At 50.2% G+C, this 17,421-nt stretch overlaps 1 protein-coding gene and 1 non-coding gene across 2 annotated transcripts in view; one reads left to right on the forward strand and one right to left on the reverse strand.

Annotated features, from left to right (window-relative positions):
• pard3ba (par-3 family cell polarity regulator beta a) overlaps positions 1–17,421 on the forward strand; it is a 65,223-nt gene that overhangs the window by 40,456 nt on the left and 7,346 nt on the right. The window contains exons 5-9 of the mRNA XM_056588438.1: positions 5,990–6,075; positions 9,658–9,744; positions 10,224–10,349; positions 12,225–12,805; positions 16,122–16,261. Coding sequence (XP_056444413.1) covers positions 5,990–6,075; positions 9,658–9,744; positions 10,224–10,349; positions 12,225–12,805; positions 16,122–16,261 — 1,020 coding nt within the window. The remainder of the gene's footprint in view (positions 1–5,989; positions 6,076–9,657; positions 9,745–10,223; positions 10,350–12,224; positions 12,806–16,121; positions 16,262–17,421) is intronic.
• On the reverse strand, positions 2,403–2,473 carry trnag-gcc (transfer RNA glycine (anticodon GCC)). Its single transcript has one exon. It is a non-coding gene; the product is annotated as a tRNA-Gly (tRNA).

A 17,421-nucleotide genomic window follows, 5' to 3' on the forward strand; every position in this document is an offset into this window, starting at 1 on the left:
GGACGGACGGATGGAGGGACGGACGGACAGACTTGAAAAGGCCCACGCACACACATGCATACACATAGAAGTGAACCTACACATGCAAACACAGACTTGAACAGGCACACACACACACTTGACCACACATACACGCACACACTTGACCACACACAAAGACTTGAGCACACACACTCGCCAACACAGACTTGAACACACACACACACACACAGACTTGAACACACACCAAAGGCAGTACTTCAAGAGGGTCAGCTTTTTAAGTGACCCTTTTTTTTTCCCTTCAAAGGATAACTTTGTGCAATATCTGTTTTTGTGCTTTGTGTGTGTGTGTGTGCGTGTGTGTTTGGGGTAGATATGATAGCTAAGTGTTTACAGGTTTTGTGAGGATCTGGAGACAGACTCTGTGCCTTGCAGTGATTCTGTCCTTTTACCGCCATATTGCCCGTTACCACGGCGATTGTCACCATGGTTCCAAGCTGTTGGAACCGGAGGTTGTTCAAACAGGTAGTAATTGTAGAAATGATTGCGATAATTAACTTTATTTCTTTATTTATTAGTCAGCTAGGACACGACAAATTGACATAAAGACAAAAAAATCACTCAGGATACTGACCATGAAATAAAACGATGAAGACTAGGGAAACATTAAATTGAGAAAGGGAAGAAAAATTAATTTGAACGAAAGCAAGTTAAGTAGTTTTTCACTTGAAAAGAGGTTGTATGAAGACGTATAAAGTACGCTCCAGCACATTGTCGATAATGTGAAGCACTAAACACATGTGAAGTGTCTCAACACTCAGCAGCCCAACACAACGACAATGGATGCTAAGCTAGCGTCAGAGGAACAACCGTGTTTTGGTGCCGGGCATAGACGCCAAGCCTGAGGTTCCGAGTTCGAACCCCAGTTACCTCAGTACACCCGGTGCTACCCTTGAGCAAGGGGGGCCCCTAAACCACGACCAGCTCATGAATGACCTGCGAGTACGAACCCAAGTTTCTCCCTGAAACTTTAGGGAGGAACTTGGATTCGACGTCGGCCATTTTGACATCCTTCAAACATTAGCATTAATGATTTAATCGCTGGTATAAGTACTGCTCCGTGGGACGGAGGGGTGTCTCAACGAGTGATTGATTACTTTCTCCAGATATGTAATCTGTAACTGACACTTGGTGAAATCTATAGGGCTGGGACTGCTCAGACTTAAGTGTGTGTGTGTGTGTGTGTGTGTTTCTGTCACGGCTCTTGGGCAGATTGAGTCCGGGTGGTTCCATTAATCAATAGACTATCACTTCATCTGCACTCACACACCTCCCATTCTCTCTCTCTACCTACCTCTCTCTCCCACTTTCAATCTCTTCCCTCTTTTGCTCTCGCTCCCTCTTTCTCTTTATCTCTCTCTCTTTGCGTCTCTCTCTCTGCACCTCTCTCTCTCTCCCTTTACTCTCTGCCTCTCTCTCTATCTCTCAACTCTGTCTCCCTCTTTACTCTTTCTCTCTCTGCCTCTCTCTCTCTCTCTCTCTCTGCCTCTCTCCCTTTACTCTTTGCTTCTCTCTCGCTCATCTCTCTGTCTCCCTCTTTACTCTCTATCTCTCTATCTCTCTCTCTCTCTCTCTCTCTCTCTCTCTCTCTCTCTCTCTCTCTCTTATTGCCCTATTGCCACACACCGACACACACCCAGTAAGACATGCTGTGAGCTGTATTGAGTCATCGTGACCGCTGTGACGACAAGGCAAGGTTGGGCCCGATCGCCCTCTCTCTCAATCCCTCCGTCTTTAACTTGTAATTCCATGTCTTTCTCCCATTCACACACACATGCACGCGCACACACACACGGGAACCCTCTAATTTATTGTCTTACTTAGTCTTTCTCACATTTTTGGTCTCGCTCACCTCATTCCTTAAACAATCTTTATCTACATTATTTCTCTGTCTCACTCTTGCCCTTACTCAGTACTTCCTCTCACTCTTTCGCTGTCTCACTCTTTATCTTACTCACTATTTAACCAATAGTCTTTCCTCCTCTTTTTCTAACTCACTCAATCTTTCTCTCACTCTCTCACCAACTTTCTCTTGCTCACTTTTTTCTCTTGCACATTCTTTCACTGGTTCGCTATTTGTCTTACACATTCCTGCCCAATCCCTCTCTAGCTCGCTCTTTCTCTCACTCTCTCACTCACTTTCTCTGATTCACTCTTTTTCTATCTCTTCCACTTACCCTTTCTCTAACTCAATCTTTCTCTTGGTGCAATGTATTTTTTTAACTTTACTTTATTGTTAAAAACATTCTCTCTCCCGCTAATTCAAAATCTACGTTGCCTACGTGTCATTATACGGACATTTATCTCAGACTTCCGTACAGTTGTCCTGTGGCTCGGCCTTTGTGAAATCAAAAGTTTGTGTGTGCATTGGCCGGGAATCGAACCCGGGCCTCCCGCGTGGCAGGCGAGAATTCTACCACTGAACCACCAATGCTTACATGCTCTAACAGGGCCCCTCAAAATACCGGTCTCTTGCTGTGGCTCCTCCTCTCTCCGACTCTCTCTGTATCGCTCTCCCGCTCTCTCTCGCTCTCTCTCGCTCTCTCTGTCTGTCTGTCTGTCGGTGTCCTTGTCTCTCTCTTTCTCTTTCTCTTTCTCTTTCTCTTTCACTTCGTCTCCCTCCATTACCTTTCAAACAATATTTTTCTAACATTAGTATGTCTAGTGTTATTCCCAATGTATTTTTTTCATGCTTTTCTCCTCTCTGGAGTGAGTCTTTGACCACATCTGTGTTCACTCCTCCTTGCTCCCACGTGTGACGCGGTCGATATCAATTACCCATGATCCTCTTTCCTGTGTGTGTCAGGCTACCGACACTAGTGTGTTTTTGTGTTTGTGTGTGTGTGTGTGTGTGTGCTATTTGAGAGAGTGCACGTGAATAAATCACAGGTCCAAGAAGCCGCCCCGAGTGATTGATATGACACATGACACGCACGCACACACACACACACACCTCATCTGCTATCACCTCATCTGTCATGTTGTCCAAACACCTTGCTGACACCGCGCCCCTAAAGAAACAGAAGCTGGCGCAGCGCTAGCACACAGGGCATAGCGCTAGCACACGGGACGCAGCGTTAGCACATGGGACATAGAGCTAGCACACGGGACGCAGCGTTAGCACAATGGGACATAGAGCTTGCACATGGGATAGGAAACGGCGTTAGCATGCAGCGCTAGCACACTGGACGCAGTGCTAGCACACTGGACGCAGCGCTAGCACACGAGACTTCGAGCTAGCACGCAGGACAGGACACAGCGCTAGCATGCAGCCCTAGCACACGGGACGCAACGGAAGCACGCAGCGCTAGCACCCGGGACGCAGTGCTAGCACGCAGCGCTAGCACACGGGACGCAGTGCTAGCACGCAGCGCTAGCATGCAGCGCTAGCGCACGGGACTCAATTGAAGCATACAGCGCTAGCACATGGGACCTAGCGATGGCATAGGGGACTCAGAGCTAGCCCATTTCCTACTGAGGACCCTATCCACACATTTCTCACACACACACACACACACACACACACACACACACACACACACACACACACACACACACACACACACACACACACACACACACACACACACACACTCCCCTCGTTCATTATGGGGACCAGCCAAGTCCTCAGTAGTACCAGCGCCCAAAGTGTGTGTCCTAAATTAGCTGGCGTGGTCGCAAGCAGACAATACTAGTGCATGTCGTACTTTTATTGTGACATTTCTTTTTTTTGTTAGCAATACTAGCAACTACATTTCTTAATTTTTCATTGATATTTAATGAAAATCTAAATCTTAATCAATGAAATGATTCATGAAGTGTCGGAGGTGATTCAACCCTGAACGGCAGTGAAGTCACTAATTGAAAATATAATTAGTTATTATGACAGGCTACTGTTTTTCTTGGTTCTAAGTAAGTCAGGAATCTACAAACGGTAAACACTTCAAGCGCCATGGGGAGAGCTGATTGGCTGAGGCAGGCAGTGTTCCTAACAGGGGGAAGGCATCCATTGGCTGTTTCGTATTTGTTGTTTAGATGAAGAGGAGAATGGATTAGAGTCAGTCTATGGTAATCTCTTTCCGTTGTGTGTGTGTGTGTGTGTGTGTGTGTGTTTGTCTTTGTGCACACATTCCATTCGTCTTAAGGTATCTGCTTATATCTTTTCGTTAATTGTTTGATGGCAGTGCTATTTTTAAACGGATGGATTAAAAGGAATACTGTGTTTGTTCTTAGTGTTCAAGTGCAATTGATTGAACTTACGGTGCTATTATAAGCTAGGTTTGTTTGTTTGTGTGTGTGTGTGTGTGCTGGTGAGTTGTGTATTTGCTTTTTTTTTATGTAGCAGTTTGTGTATCAGTTTGTGTGTGTTTATGTTTCAGTTTGTGCTTGTATCATTGTGTGAGTTGGTGTGTGTGTGTGTGTGTGTGTGTGTGTGTGTGTGTGTGTGTGTGTGTGTGTGTGTGTGTGTGTGTGTGTGTGTGTGTGTGTGTGTGTGTGTGTGTGTGTGTGTGTGTGTGGGGACACTAGTCTCACTAATGGATCAGGTTGGGGGGGGGGCTTGATGCTCAGCAACAATAGAGCCACCAGCTCTCCCCCCCTCCCCCATCCTCCTCCCCCCCCCACCCCCACCCTCCTTCCCACCCACCCATCCACTCAGCAGCGTTCTATTGTGCGATTATCTCCCACTGTCCTTATAAGTGGGTCACTGCAGACGCCATGATCCGATGGGTTTGTGTACATAGTCTCACAAAAAAAAAAAAGAGGCGGTTCCTAATGTCAGCGCTAGTGTTGATGCTAACGCTAACGGGACCGCGGAAGTTAACTTTAGCACTAGCTCGGCGTTAGCTTCAGTGTTAGCGTTGTGGTCGTTAATGCTGCTCATGCATTGAATGGCAAAGTGTGTGTGTGTGTGTGTGTGTGTGTGTGTGTGTGCGTGTGCGTGTGACAGAAGGTCCGGCGCTGGTTTCCCCAAGAGGCGGGGCCTATAAGGACTGGTTGAGGAGTGGGGGGGGGGGGGGGGGTGGAGCATTATTTTATCCATTAGTGTTTCAGTGACACAATGGAAGTGACAGGGCAGAAGAACTTAATTGCGTAGAACCATCTTGTCCGTCTTTTCATTTTGAGTCGCGTCCTCTCGCTCGTCCACTCGCTCTCCCCCCCCTCTCTCTCTCTCTCTCTCTGTCTCCCTCTGTATCCCACGGTCTCCCTCTCCCTCTCCCTCTCTCCCTCTCTCTCTCCTTCTCTCCCATGTGTCCCTGCCACAGTTAGACTCTGGTCGGTCCAGACTCCCTCCTCTCCCCCAGACTCCTTCCCTCCACCATCTCTTTCTACTTCCTTTGTTGTTGTCGTTTGTTGTTGTCGTTTGCTCAGCCCGAGGCTGTTGTGTTGTTGTCATCTTAGTTTCAAACGAGCCCCACCCTCCCTCCCTGGTACCACGGCAACGTAGAGCAAAGGAAGAAGCGGACGAGGAAAGGATGGCTGGATAGAGCGCAAAGGGAAGAAACGAGCGGCCAATCTCGTTAGTGGATCCCTCTCTCTCTCTCTTGCCCCGACCCTCTCTCTCTCCAGCTCTCTCTCTCTCTCTCTCTCGCCCGCTCACACCGTCCCCTGCTCTGCGAGGTGATTGATGTTGGCGTTTGGAGATTCTTTTGCTAATTGGCCGCCGGTCCCACCGCGTGCGCAAGCTAACCGGCTAGCGCGCACCCGGGTTGTGTTGTGTTAGGTAATTGTGTGTGTGTGGGTGTGGTTAAAGATGCTAATGCCTGTTGACTGTTAGCAATGTAAGTGTGGAACCTATCGTCCCACAGCCGTCCTAACCGTGTGTGTGTGTGTGTGTGTGTGTGTGTGTGTGTGTGTGTGTGTGTGTGTGTGTGTGTGTGTGTGTGTGTGTGTGTGTGTGTGTGTGTGTGTGTGTGTGTGTGTGTGTGTGTGTGTGTGTGTGTGTGTGCAGGATGTCCACTCCGTGCTGAAGGGGGCTTTGCCCCGGACCACGCGACAGGACCAACCCACCGGCAAGATGCCCAAGGTCAACTTCAGGTGAGCCGGCTCCGCCCTGGGGTTCATGCCTTCATGGCGTGAGGCGTCCCTGGGTTCATGTGTTCACTGTGTTTGTTTGGTTATGGGTTCCCTTTGTTCATGTGTTCACTTTGTTCATGGGATTATGGGTTCATGCGTTCACTGTGTACACTGTGTTCACTGTGCACTCAGTGTTCACGTGATTATGGGTTCATGCGTTCACTGCGTTCACTGTGTACACTGTGTTCACTGTGCACTCAGTGTTCACGTGATTATGGGTTTGCTGTGTTGACATGTTAATGAGTTAACATGTTCAGGTGTTTAACATGTTAGCATGTGTACGTGTTCATGCGTTAACATGTTGATGTGTTCATGTGTTAACATGTTGATGTGTTCATGTGTTAACATGTTGATGTGTTCATGTGTTAACATGTCCATGTGTTCACGTGGAAACAAGTTCATGTCTTAACATACACACGTGTTCATGTGTTCAAGTGTAACGTGTCTACATGTTAAGGTGTTCATGTGGTCACATTTGAACCGCTCATATGTTCACTGTGTTTATCGGTGAACATGTTCACGTCTAACGCGTCCACGTGTGAACCCGCGCTTGATTTCAGGACTTAGGCTCCACATGCATGCGACTAACAGGGACAGGGTAGTGGCTCGTGCCCAAAGGTTGTGGGTTCAAATCCCCATGGCACCCTAGAATACGATGCCCTCTAAACCCGGTCATTATAACATCCACCCCGACTCAGTCACCCTGGATCAAAGTGCCGGCAAAGATGGCTCAATACTAAACGATGTGTGTGTGTTACACACACACACACACACACACACACACACACACACATCGGCCTTGCTGACACTGATCAGTGCAATCTGGTGCTGGCGTGTGTGTGTGACCACATGAGTATGTGATGAATGCTGTTGTGCGAGTTTGTGTGCGATACATGTGTGTATGGTGTGTATGTGTGTGTGTTTGACCACATGAGTATGTGATGAATGTTGCTGTGTTTGATAAGTGTGTGTGTGTGTGTGTGACCACATGAGTATTTGATGAATGTTCAGTTTGTGATATGTGTGCGTGTGTGTGAGACCACATGAGTATGTGATTAAGTTGTTGTGTTTGTGTGTGACTGCATGAGTTAGTGGTGTGTGTGTGTGTGTGTGTGTGTGTGAGTTTGTGCTACGTGTCTGTGTGTGAGATATGTGTGTGGATCTGGAATATGGATCCCAGTAGAGGGATTATCTCGATGTTCTTTGTTCTGCTCCCAGCTAACTCTTCACTGGATTAAGCTGCACTGCTTTGCTCTGTGTGTGCTTGTGTGTACTTTCGTGTGCGTTTGTGTGTGCGTGGGCGTGATTTTGGTAGAATCCGAGCATGTCTTTGACGTGCGGCAGTGGGCTAAGGGAACATGTCGATAGATGGCATGATGAGGCTATGTGGCATGATGAGGCTACGTAGCATGATGAGGCTACGTAGCATGATGAGGCTACGTAGCATCTTGGTAGCTACACCGCACTCACTAGCATCGACATCGACACCGGACCAAAGTCTCTCTGACGGGCCGTACTAAAATAGTACAATTACTGAAATAGTACAATAGCTGGAATGGTACAACAACCAGCATTCCTACCTGGGAAACAACAACAACAACAACAACAATGCTAGAATAGAATAGGAAGAGGGGGTGCTTCCACTGACGGTGTGTGTGAGAGAGAAGAGGGTGGTTGGTGTGATGGATGATGGAGGGAGAGGGGGAGAGAGAGAGGTAGAGGAAGAGAGAGAGAGAATAGTAGGGAGGAAGATGAGAGGGGGGTGACCAACACAAACAAGCACTTGTTTGTGTTGGTCACACACACACACACACACACACACACACACACACACACACACACACACACACACACACACACACACACACACACACACACACACACACACACACACACACACACACACACACACACGTAAACAATGACTGTCAAAGACACACAGACAAGCATATACTGTACACACATTTTGTCCCTCTCAAACGCACGCGCAGAAACGCTCTCGCTCTGCTCGGCGTGCGCCAACGCAGTTGCGGCCCCCAGTTTGGTAGCCGGCTGGTTGATGTAAGATGGAGTTAACTGGGAGGAGGAGGTCCATCTGTCTTCATCCTCCTCCTCCTCCTCCTCCTCCCTCTCTCTTTCTCCTCCTCCTCCTCCTCCTCCTCCTCCTCCTCCTCCTCCTCCTCCTCCTCCCTCTCTCTTTCTCCTCCTCCTCCTCCCTCTCTCTTCCTCCTCTCCTTCCCCCTCCTCCTCCCTCTCCCTCTCTCTGCCTCCTCCTCCCTCTCCTCCTCCTCCTCCCTCTCTCTCCCTCCTCCTCCTCCTCCTCCTCCCACTCCTCTCTCTGTCTCCTCTCCTTCCTCCTCCTACTCCTTCCTTCGTTCCTTCCTCTCCTTTCCTCTCCATCCCTCAATTCTCTCTCGCTCTCCCTTCCTCCTCCCCTCCCTCCTCCTCTCTCCTCCTCCCCCCTCCCCCCCCTCCCTCCCTGGCTGGTGCTTGTTTGTGTTTGTGTTGATGGAGTAGCTGCGGATAGTGAGCGGAGCTATTAGCATAGCGCGCTAACAAGCCGCGGCTGTCTCTGATGAGTCGCTTTGTTTATTTCTTCATTTTTTTTCTATTTATAATTTTCTTTTTTTTTTAAATGGACCGCAGCCAGAGAGTTCTGTGTGTGTGTGTGTGTGTGCGTGTGCGTATGTGTGTGAGTGTCTTTGTGTGTGCGGGCACTGCTTGTGTTTAGGATGCGTGGATTGTCTTCCTTAATATTTAATCTTAGTCACACACGTCATGCCTGTACACTCACACACACATTTGACAGCAAAATAATTTGGGCCGGACATTACGGAGATGTATCATTTCGATCCATGTTGTGTGTGTGTGTGTGTGTGTGTGTGTGTGTGTGTGTGTGTCGATGCAAATTCAATTTACTACAAACAGATTAATGGGTTTCGTGCAGTAGGCGCAGCAATAACAATTCAAATTGGACATGTGTGTGTTTGTGCGTGTGGTAATTAATGTGTGCGGATGTGTTTGTGTGTGCGTGCGGGGTTATGAATATGTATGTATGTGTGTGTTTGCACCCACGTGCCCTGACCTTTCCAGAGGTTGCGAGGGGACATGGCTCTTATGAAGCCCCGTCATACTTGGCGTGTTTGTGCTGTGTTGTTTTCTGTTGTGTTGTGTTGTGTGCTGTGTTATTAATATGTATTTCGTTCCAGGATATAATTTTAACAATATAAATAAAATCGGGCAGGTTCCTGCCCGGGCTCTTTGACTCCTCCCCCCGGGCTCTGTGACTCCTCCCCCTGGGCTATGTGACTCCTCCCCCCGGGCCCAATGACTTCTCCCCCTGGGCTATGTGACTCCTCCCCCTGGGCTATGTGACTCCTCCCATTGGGCCCTATGACTCCTCCCCCCGGGCCCTCTGACTCCTCCCCCCGGGCCCTCTGACTCCTCCCACCAGGTGTCCTGGTGGGAGGAGCTCTGACCCAGATTAACCTGGTGGGAGGAGCTCTGACCCAGATTAACCAGGGAACTGTGTTGTCCCCTCAGCCCTCTCACCAAGACGGTGGCGTTCTCTGGGGACCAGGGCCCTCTGGGAATCCACGTGGTCCCCTACAACTCCTCCCTCAGCGGACGGTACGCATGACGCCACACACACATGCACACGCACATGCACTTGCACCTGCAATATGGAATAAGAATAACCTGAAGTACAAACAATGAATGTTAAAATGAATCTGTGTTGTTGTGTTGTGTGTCTTTCTTTGTGTGTGTGTCTTGGTGCATGTCTGTCTTGATGTGTGTCTGTCTGTCTTTGTTTGTGTGTGTGTGTGTGTTTGTGTGTGATTGTCTTGGTGTGTCTGTCTTTATTGCCTTGTGTGTCATGTGTCTGTCTTTCTTGGTGTGTGTTTGTGTCTCTTTATTGCCTTGTGTGTCTTGTGTCTGTCTTTCTTGGTGTGTGTTTGTGTCTCTTTATTGCCTTTTGTGTCTCTGTCTGTCCGTCTTGGTTTGTCTGTGTCTGTCTCTCTCTCTCTCTGTGTGTGTGTGTGTGTGTGTGTGTGTGTGTGTGTGTGTGTGTGTGTGTGTGTGTGTGTGTGTGTGTGTCCGGCCCCCAGGAGCCTGGGTCTGCACATCAAGGGCATCGAGCCCAACAGCCGTTCCCGTAGAGACGGGATCTTCCAGGAGGACGAGTGCATCGTTCAGATCAACGACACCCCCCTGCTGGACAAGACCTTCGCCGAGTGAGCCCCCCCCCCGCCGCACGGACCTCACACACAACCCTCTCACACACTGCCTCTTCTGTGTGTGTGTGCGTGTGCGTGCGTGTCCTCCACTGTTCCCTCTCCTCCATCCCTCAATTCTCTATCGCTCTCCCTCCCTCCCTCCCTCCCTCCCTCCCTCCCTCCCTCCCTCCCTCCCACCTTGTGTGTGTGTGTGTGTGTGTGTGTGTGTGTGTGTGTGTGTGTGGTGTGTGTGTTGATGCAGACTTGAACCTGAGCCCTCACACTCTAATAACAAACATGCACTGACACACACACGCACACGCACACACAGACGCGCGCACACACACACAGACGCACACACACACACAGACACACACCCCCCCAGACGTCCCTACTCACCAGACTGATCCTGCCACTATTGTATCTCACCTGTCGCTCACACAGTGTCTCCTTTGTCACTTCTTATCACTGATAAGCCCCCCAACCCTCCTCCTCTCCCCCCTCCTCCTCCTCTCCCTCCTCCTCTTCCTCTCCCCCCTGCTCCTCCTCTTCCTCCACCTCCTATCTCCCCGTCCGCATCTCGCCTCCAACAAAAGAATTCAGCTCTGACTGACTGTCTTGTCTCTCTCTCTCTCTCTCTCTCTCTCTCTCTCTCTGTGTAAGACTCTCTCTCTCTCTCTGTCTCTCTCTGTGTCTCTCTCTCTGCGTCTCTGTGTCTCTTTCTCTCTCTCTCTTCATTCTCTCTCTCTCTCTCTCTCTCTCTCTTTCTCTGTAAGTCTCTCTGTAAGTCTCTCTCTGTGTCTCTCTCTCTCTCTTCATTCTCTCTCTCTCTCTCCCCCCCCCCCCTTCGTACAGACAGTGAACCCAGACACTTGTTTGATTATAGTGCTGAGTACTGTGCCGTCGGACTGGGGTGGTTCTGGGGAGCAGCTCTTCGGAGAGCAGCTCACCCCAGCAGGCGGCTCCCGCTCCCTGAAGCGGTCGGGAGTGTTGTTGTGTTGAAATCGACCGGGACACGTCAGTCTCCGTAACCTCTGAAAGCGTTTAGATGCTCTGCACCTTGCATGCAGGCAGATGGGCTGCGGGCTACCGGAGAATGAATCCTATCTCCTCGCACAGATTGAAACGGCTGAAATTAATTTTACTATTCTACGACTCAGACACGTGCACTAAAGCAGGCAGACGTAGACGTACGCTGGATAGATCGGTATGCCCAGCCTTAACCGGTGGACTCTAGCAAATGTCTACGCTCAATCTATCCGGCATACATCTAGGGGGACACTCCCGCTTGTGACGCCCCTAAAGCATAGGAAAAGGTGGTACCATGTATCAGAATCAGAATCTCTTTATTGTCGTTGCACAAAGTGCAATGAAATTGGGGTGGAGGCTCTCAAAAAAAGGGCTTTTTAAAACAAAAACTTAATGAGAAAAGGGTTATTTTTAAAAAATATATGTAGAATGTTTAAGAACTCAAACACATATATATATTTTAAAATGTCAGCCAATTTTAAAGGTCAGATTGGTATGATAATGCAATAATCTTTAATCCTGCATTATTTCGAGAAATAACCGCTCTGGGGTAGAAACTTTTTTTTTTTGGCCTATTTGTTTTTGATCTGATTGCCCTGCAGCGCCAGGTAGCTTATAGGCTCAGTCCTGATTGCAGCAACCTCCTCTGTCTCCCATCCATAACACAGCATAAAAATGCAACAAAAAACAAAAAACAGGTAAAGGCCGATTTTCAAACTGCATACATGGCCTAGGTGACCACGCCCACTTGTGATGTCACTAAAACACAGGAAGAGTGACCAACACAACGTGACCCCTTTATAACCCTTCTTGACGTCTGCCCTCCTCTCCCCCCCCCCCCCCCTGCCCCCGTTCGGCCCCCAGGTCGCAGGAGGCCTTCCGTCAGGTGCTGGGCTCCCCCCGCGTGCACCTGCAGGTCCTCTCGGTGACCAACAAGCCGCGCTACGAGAAGAGCCTGATTGGCCAGCTCTTCACCGGCGACGCCCCGCCCGGCCCGGCCCCGACGACCGACAGCCCGCAGCTCCTGCGTCCCGCCCCCGCCCCCGCCACGGCCAAACCGGGCCCCCCCGCCCCCCCGAAGACCCAAGTCCGCCCCAAGACCCCCGATCCTTCGCTTGAGCCCCTCTACCCCGCGCCGGGGTCCCGAGGGGGGCGGCGGCGGCGGCAGCGGCGCCCTCCGCAGGGCGGGCCCCTCACCGCACGCCGACCCCCCCGCTTGCCGGGTGCCGGCCCCCGGGGACAGAGCCCGCCCCCGGCGACGGTGCCACGGGGGGGCGGGCCGGCGGCGCCTCCTCCCGCCACAGGACGGGCCCCGCGAGCCACGCCCACCCCCCCGCTGCCGGCCGTCGGGCCCCGGGGACAGACCCCGCCCCCCCCCGCGAAGGGCCCGGTGGGGGCGGGGCCACGGAAGGGAGGGAAGAGGCTGAACATAGAGCTGCAGAAAGGTGAGGTTGGGAACACGCACCTGTGGCGCAACACTGGGCGTTAAAGGTGACCCATTGTACCACCTGCACACTCACACCTGGTGGTATGATGGGTCACCTTTAAGGGCCGCACAATTCTCTGTGGATACACTCTTTCTCCGCCCATTTACATTTACATTTAGGGCGTTTAGACGCTTTTATCCAAAGCAACTTGCAATAAGTACATTTTTCAGAAGAAGGAGTATATCGGTGTTGGTGCAATACTGACGTCCACAGAACAAAGTGCCAAGCACTAACTATCACTAGGTTAACCCATCCCCCAATACACAACAAAGATATGTGCCAGGATGTACAACATACAATAAGTGTGTGCATTTATTGCCAGGACGTACAAACATACGATAAGTGCGTACATTAAGTGTCAGGACGTACAAACATACAATAAATGCGTACGTTTAGTGACAGGGCATACAAACATACATTAAGTGTGTACATTAAGTGCCTTCACGGATATATGAGGACCCTACTGGCCATCTGAGGCTAATCATATGAAGGTTTGACCCTTTGCCTTTTAGCCGTTAATAGCACTAACATAACAACGAATCTCACCGCGCTTTTACTCTGGGTTTTGCTGGGAGTTGTCGTTTGTTTGTATGCTTTGATGGTATTCGACCTTGCCCCTCAAGTCCCTCTGGACGCGGGCGTCTGCTAAAGCTAAGATGCATGCTACATCTGCCAAGCCCTCTTGGTAAGTTAAACAGGCTTTGTTGTAGCTCTCGATCTATAAGGACGTGTTTAAGGAGGCGCATGTGCTCAAAGATATCCAGATAAACGTGCCTCAAAGCCCTCCTTCTCCCTCTTCATCCTCCCCTGCTCGTGTCCCGACAGAATTCTCTCCATCTTTGATTTGGTCTTTGATTCGGTTGAATCCACCTAGCGGCCTGTATACTTTTGTTTTCCTGGCCTTCACCTCTCCTCTTCTTCCCTCTGTGCCTCCCTCGCTCCCTCCCTCCCTCCCTCCCTCCCTCTGTCTCCCTCCTCTCTTTCTCTCCCTCACTGCCTCTGTTCCTCCATCCTTCCCTCTCTCTCACTCTCTCCCTCCCTCTCTCCCTCCCTCCCTCCCTCCCTCTCTCTCTCTCTCTCACTCTCTCCCTCCCTCTCTCCCTCCCTCCCTCCCTCCCTCTCTCTCTCGCTCTCACTCTCCCTCTCTCTCCCTCTCCCTCCCTCCCTCTCTCCCTCTCCCTCCCTCCCTCCCTCTCTCTCTCCCTCTCCCTCCCTTTCTCCCTCCCTCCCTCCCTCCCTCCCTCTCTCCCTCTCCCTCCCTCCCTCCCTCTCTCTCTCTCCCTCTCCCTCCCTCCCGCTCTCTCCCTCCCTCCCTCCCTCCCTCCCTCCCTCCCTCCCTCCATCCAGCCCTATCCTCTCTCCCTCCCTCTCTCTCTCTCCCTCTCTCCCTCCCTCCCTCCCTCCTTCTATCTCTTCCTCACTCCCTCTCTCCCTCCCTCCATCCAGCCCTATCCTCTCTCCCTCCCTCCTTCTATCTCTTCCTCACTCCCTCTCTCACTCCCTCCATTTCTCCATCCATCCCTCCCCTCCCCCCCCTCTCCCTCTCCCTCCATCTTTCTCTCCCTCCCTCCCATCCACCCCCCTCCCCCAGACGGGAGCAGAGTTTAATCCGGTGTGTTTTCCACCTAAACCTCTGGTTGGCATCAGTCCCTTCCTCCGGGTGATTGACAGGCAGCAGGAGAGTGGGTGGGTGACTGGGTGACTGGGGGTTGGTGAGGGGTGCCATCCGTGCTAATGTAGGGCAGGCAGAGACATAGCGCAGAGTGAGCGGATAGCATCTCACTCTGCCTCTTAGCATGCCGCGCTAGCTTTGTTGTGCTCACCTCCACTCACACACACACACACACACACACACGGACACACGCACGTATGCATAAGAGCAGGACACATTTCACTCATGGCAGAGGCAGAGAGAGGTGTGGGAGGGAGGGAGAGAGAGAGATTGATGAGAGATACCGAGAGATGCAGAGAGATGCAGAGAGCGAAAGTGTTCCGAGGTGGAGGGCTGTGTGCGGCATGTCAGGAATCCCTCTGGAAATCACTTTTTTGTCCCCGGGAAACGGAATAATGTCTTCGGGTGGCCTCTCTCTCTCGCTCGCACCCACTGTCTGGCTGACTCACTCGCTCTCTCTCTCGATCAATATCTCTCTTTCTCTTTCTCTTTCTCTCTCTCTCTCTCTCTCTCTCTCACCCTCTCTCTCTCTGTCTGTCCCTCTCTCGCTCTCCTCTCAAATGTTCTCTTCTCTCTCACTCTGTCTTGTTTTCCTCTCACATCTTCCTTTTGTCCCTCTCCGTCTGTCTCTTTCTCTCTCCCTCTATCTTTCCTCTCTGCCTCCCTTCATCAGGTAACGTGAGGGGCTACTCACACGTGAAATTAAAGGCACAGGGTTGTTTAATCCTATACACACACACGCATACACAGACCGACTCACACACACAGACAGACAGACACGTGATCACACACAGACACACACACAGACACACACACACTATCCTTCCCTGGGGGGAAACACACTACTACTTACGTTTGAAGAAGACACTGAACCCAATGACGAGGGAGGGAGGGAGGAGACATGGGCTGAGTGTGGCGGCTTCCATGTTCAACCAAAAAAGGTTTTGGGTTTTGCCCCCAGGGGAGGGAGGGAGGGAGGGAGAGAGAGAGAGAGAGAGAGAGAGAGAGAGAGAGAGAGAGAGAGAGAGAGAGAGAGAGAGAGAGAGAGAGAGAGAGAGAGAGAGAGAGAGAGAGAGAGAGAGAGAGAGAGAGAGAGAGAGAGAGAGAGAGAGAGAGAGAGAGAGAGAGAGAGAGAGAGGGGAAATGACACCCTAGCCTAAAGTCAACCTAAGAAAATAGGAGAAAGTACACGTCGGTAAACATGCGGAGAACGTCAGACTCAGAACCGCGCGTTTGGAGCCCTTACAGCGAGGTGAGCCCTCCGTGACCTCTACCCGTTCACAAGAGTCCAGAAGGAGCAGGCTGCAGGCATTAGACCAGCCGCCAAAAGAACTGTTGGCATAACTCGCTAGCTCCTAGCCGCACTCCCCTGGTCAACTCTTAATAGAAATTCACCCTAACTCTATCAGTTAGGGTGATTTTCTTTTTTTTTTTGCTTTTGTGTGTGTCTCCAGGCCCTCAGCCTGGAGACACACACACAGGCACACACATTAGTTTAGTTTGTGTACGCGTGTGTCTATGTGTGTGCCCCGGTGTGCGTCTATGTGTGTATTCGAGTGTACTAACGTGTGTGCCTGTGTGTGCCTGTGTGTGTGTCTCCAGGCTCGGAGGGCCTGGGCTTCACCGTGGTCACCAGGGACTCTGCGCTCCACGGCCCCGGGCCCATCCTGGTCAAGAACATCCTGCCCCGGGGGGCCGCCATCCGGGACGGGCGCCTGCAGCCCGGGGACCGCATCCTGGAGGTCCGCCCCCCCCCCCCCCCACCCCACACCTTTACTATACCCATTTTTTTTTCTTTTTTTTTTTATCAATATCTTCAGTGTTATTCATGCTCGTAACTGGGGGGCGCGAATACAATAACGCTCGTTAGTCTTAATAGGACTTTAGTTAACGATGAACTCATCGTTAATGAGGATCTAATCATTGATTAAACCTAACTTATGATGAACTTATCATTAACTAAACATTACATTTCAAGGCTATGGTTGATGAACTAGCATTAATTATTCGTCCTTTTAAAATGCTTTCGTTGATAGGACTTTAGTTAAGGATGAGCTCATCGTTAATGAGGATCTAATCATTACTTAAACCTAACTTATGATGAACTTATCATTAACTAAACATTACATTTCAAGGCTATGGTTGATGATGAACTAGCATTAATTATTCGTCCTTTTAAAATGCTTTAGTTCACTGATGAACAAATCATTAACTTAACATTGATTGATAAGCCTTAAGTTTGTGATGACCTAATCATTTACTTAACATCCATTCATAAGCCTTTAGTTAATGAGGAACTGACCATTAACTACACATGTATTAACAAACCTATTGTTAATGATGAACTCGCATCAATGAAACATGAATATCGATTTGTAGATGATTAATAAGTACCATGTTAACATAAATCTTAAGGTAGCAACCACTGATTCCATAATCCATAATCGTCAACACTTTCCAATGACCCAATGATCAACGACGTGATCAGCCCGATCAGACCATATCCATATTGATCGACGTGGCTACGACTAGCGTAAATCAGCCCGCTGGATACAGATAATGTTGGGGATGCTGGGTAATCCATATTAAAGCCTGAGAAAGCTTTATGAGGACCTCTTTATGGAGTGTGTCTCAGCGGGCCTGTGTTCTGTGCTGCACACACACACACACACACACACACACACACACACACACACACACACACACACACACACACACACACACACACACACACACACACACACACACACACACACACACACACTCCAGAGGGCTGGGTAAACATGAGCTATCAGACTGCACGCCCACACTCAAGCTGCTGCTGTTTGTGAGCGTGTGCGTTTGATCGATGGTCTAAGTTTGTCTATGCTGGTGTGTCTTTGTGTACGGTTTGTTTGTCAAT

Source organism: Gadus chalcogrammus, chromosome 4 (assembly GCF_026213295.1).
Source record: "Gadus chalcogrammus isolate NIFS_2021 chromosome 4, NIFS_Gcha_1.0, whole genome shotgun sequence".
Classification (NCBI taxonomy): domain Eukaryota; kingdom Metazoa; phylum Chordata; class Actinopteri; order Gadiformes; family Gadidae; genus Gadus; species Gadus chalcogrammus.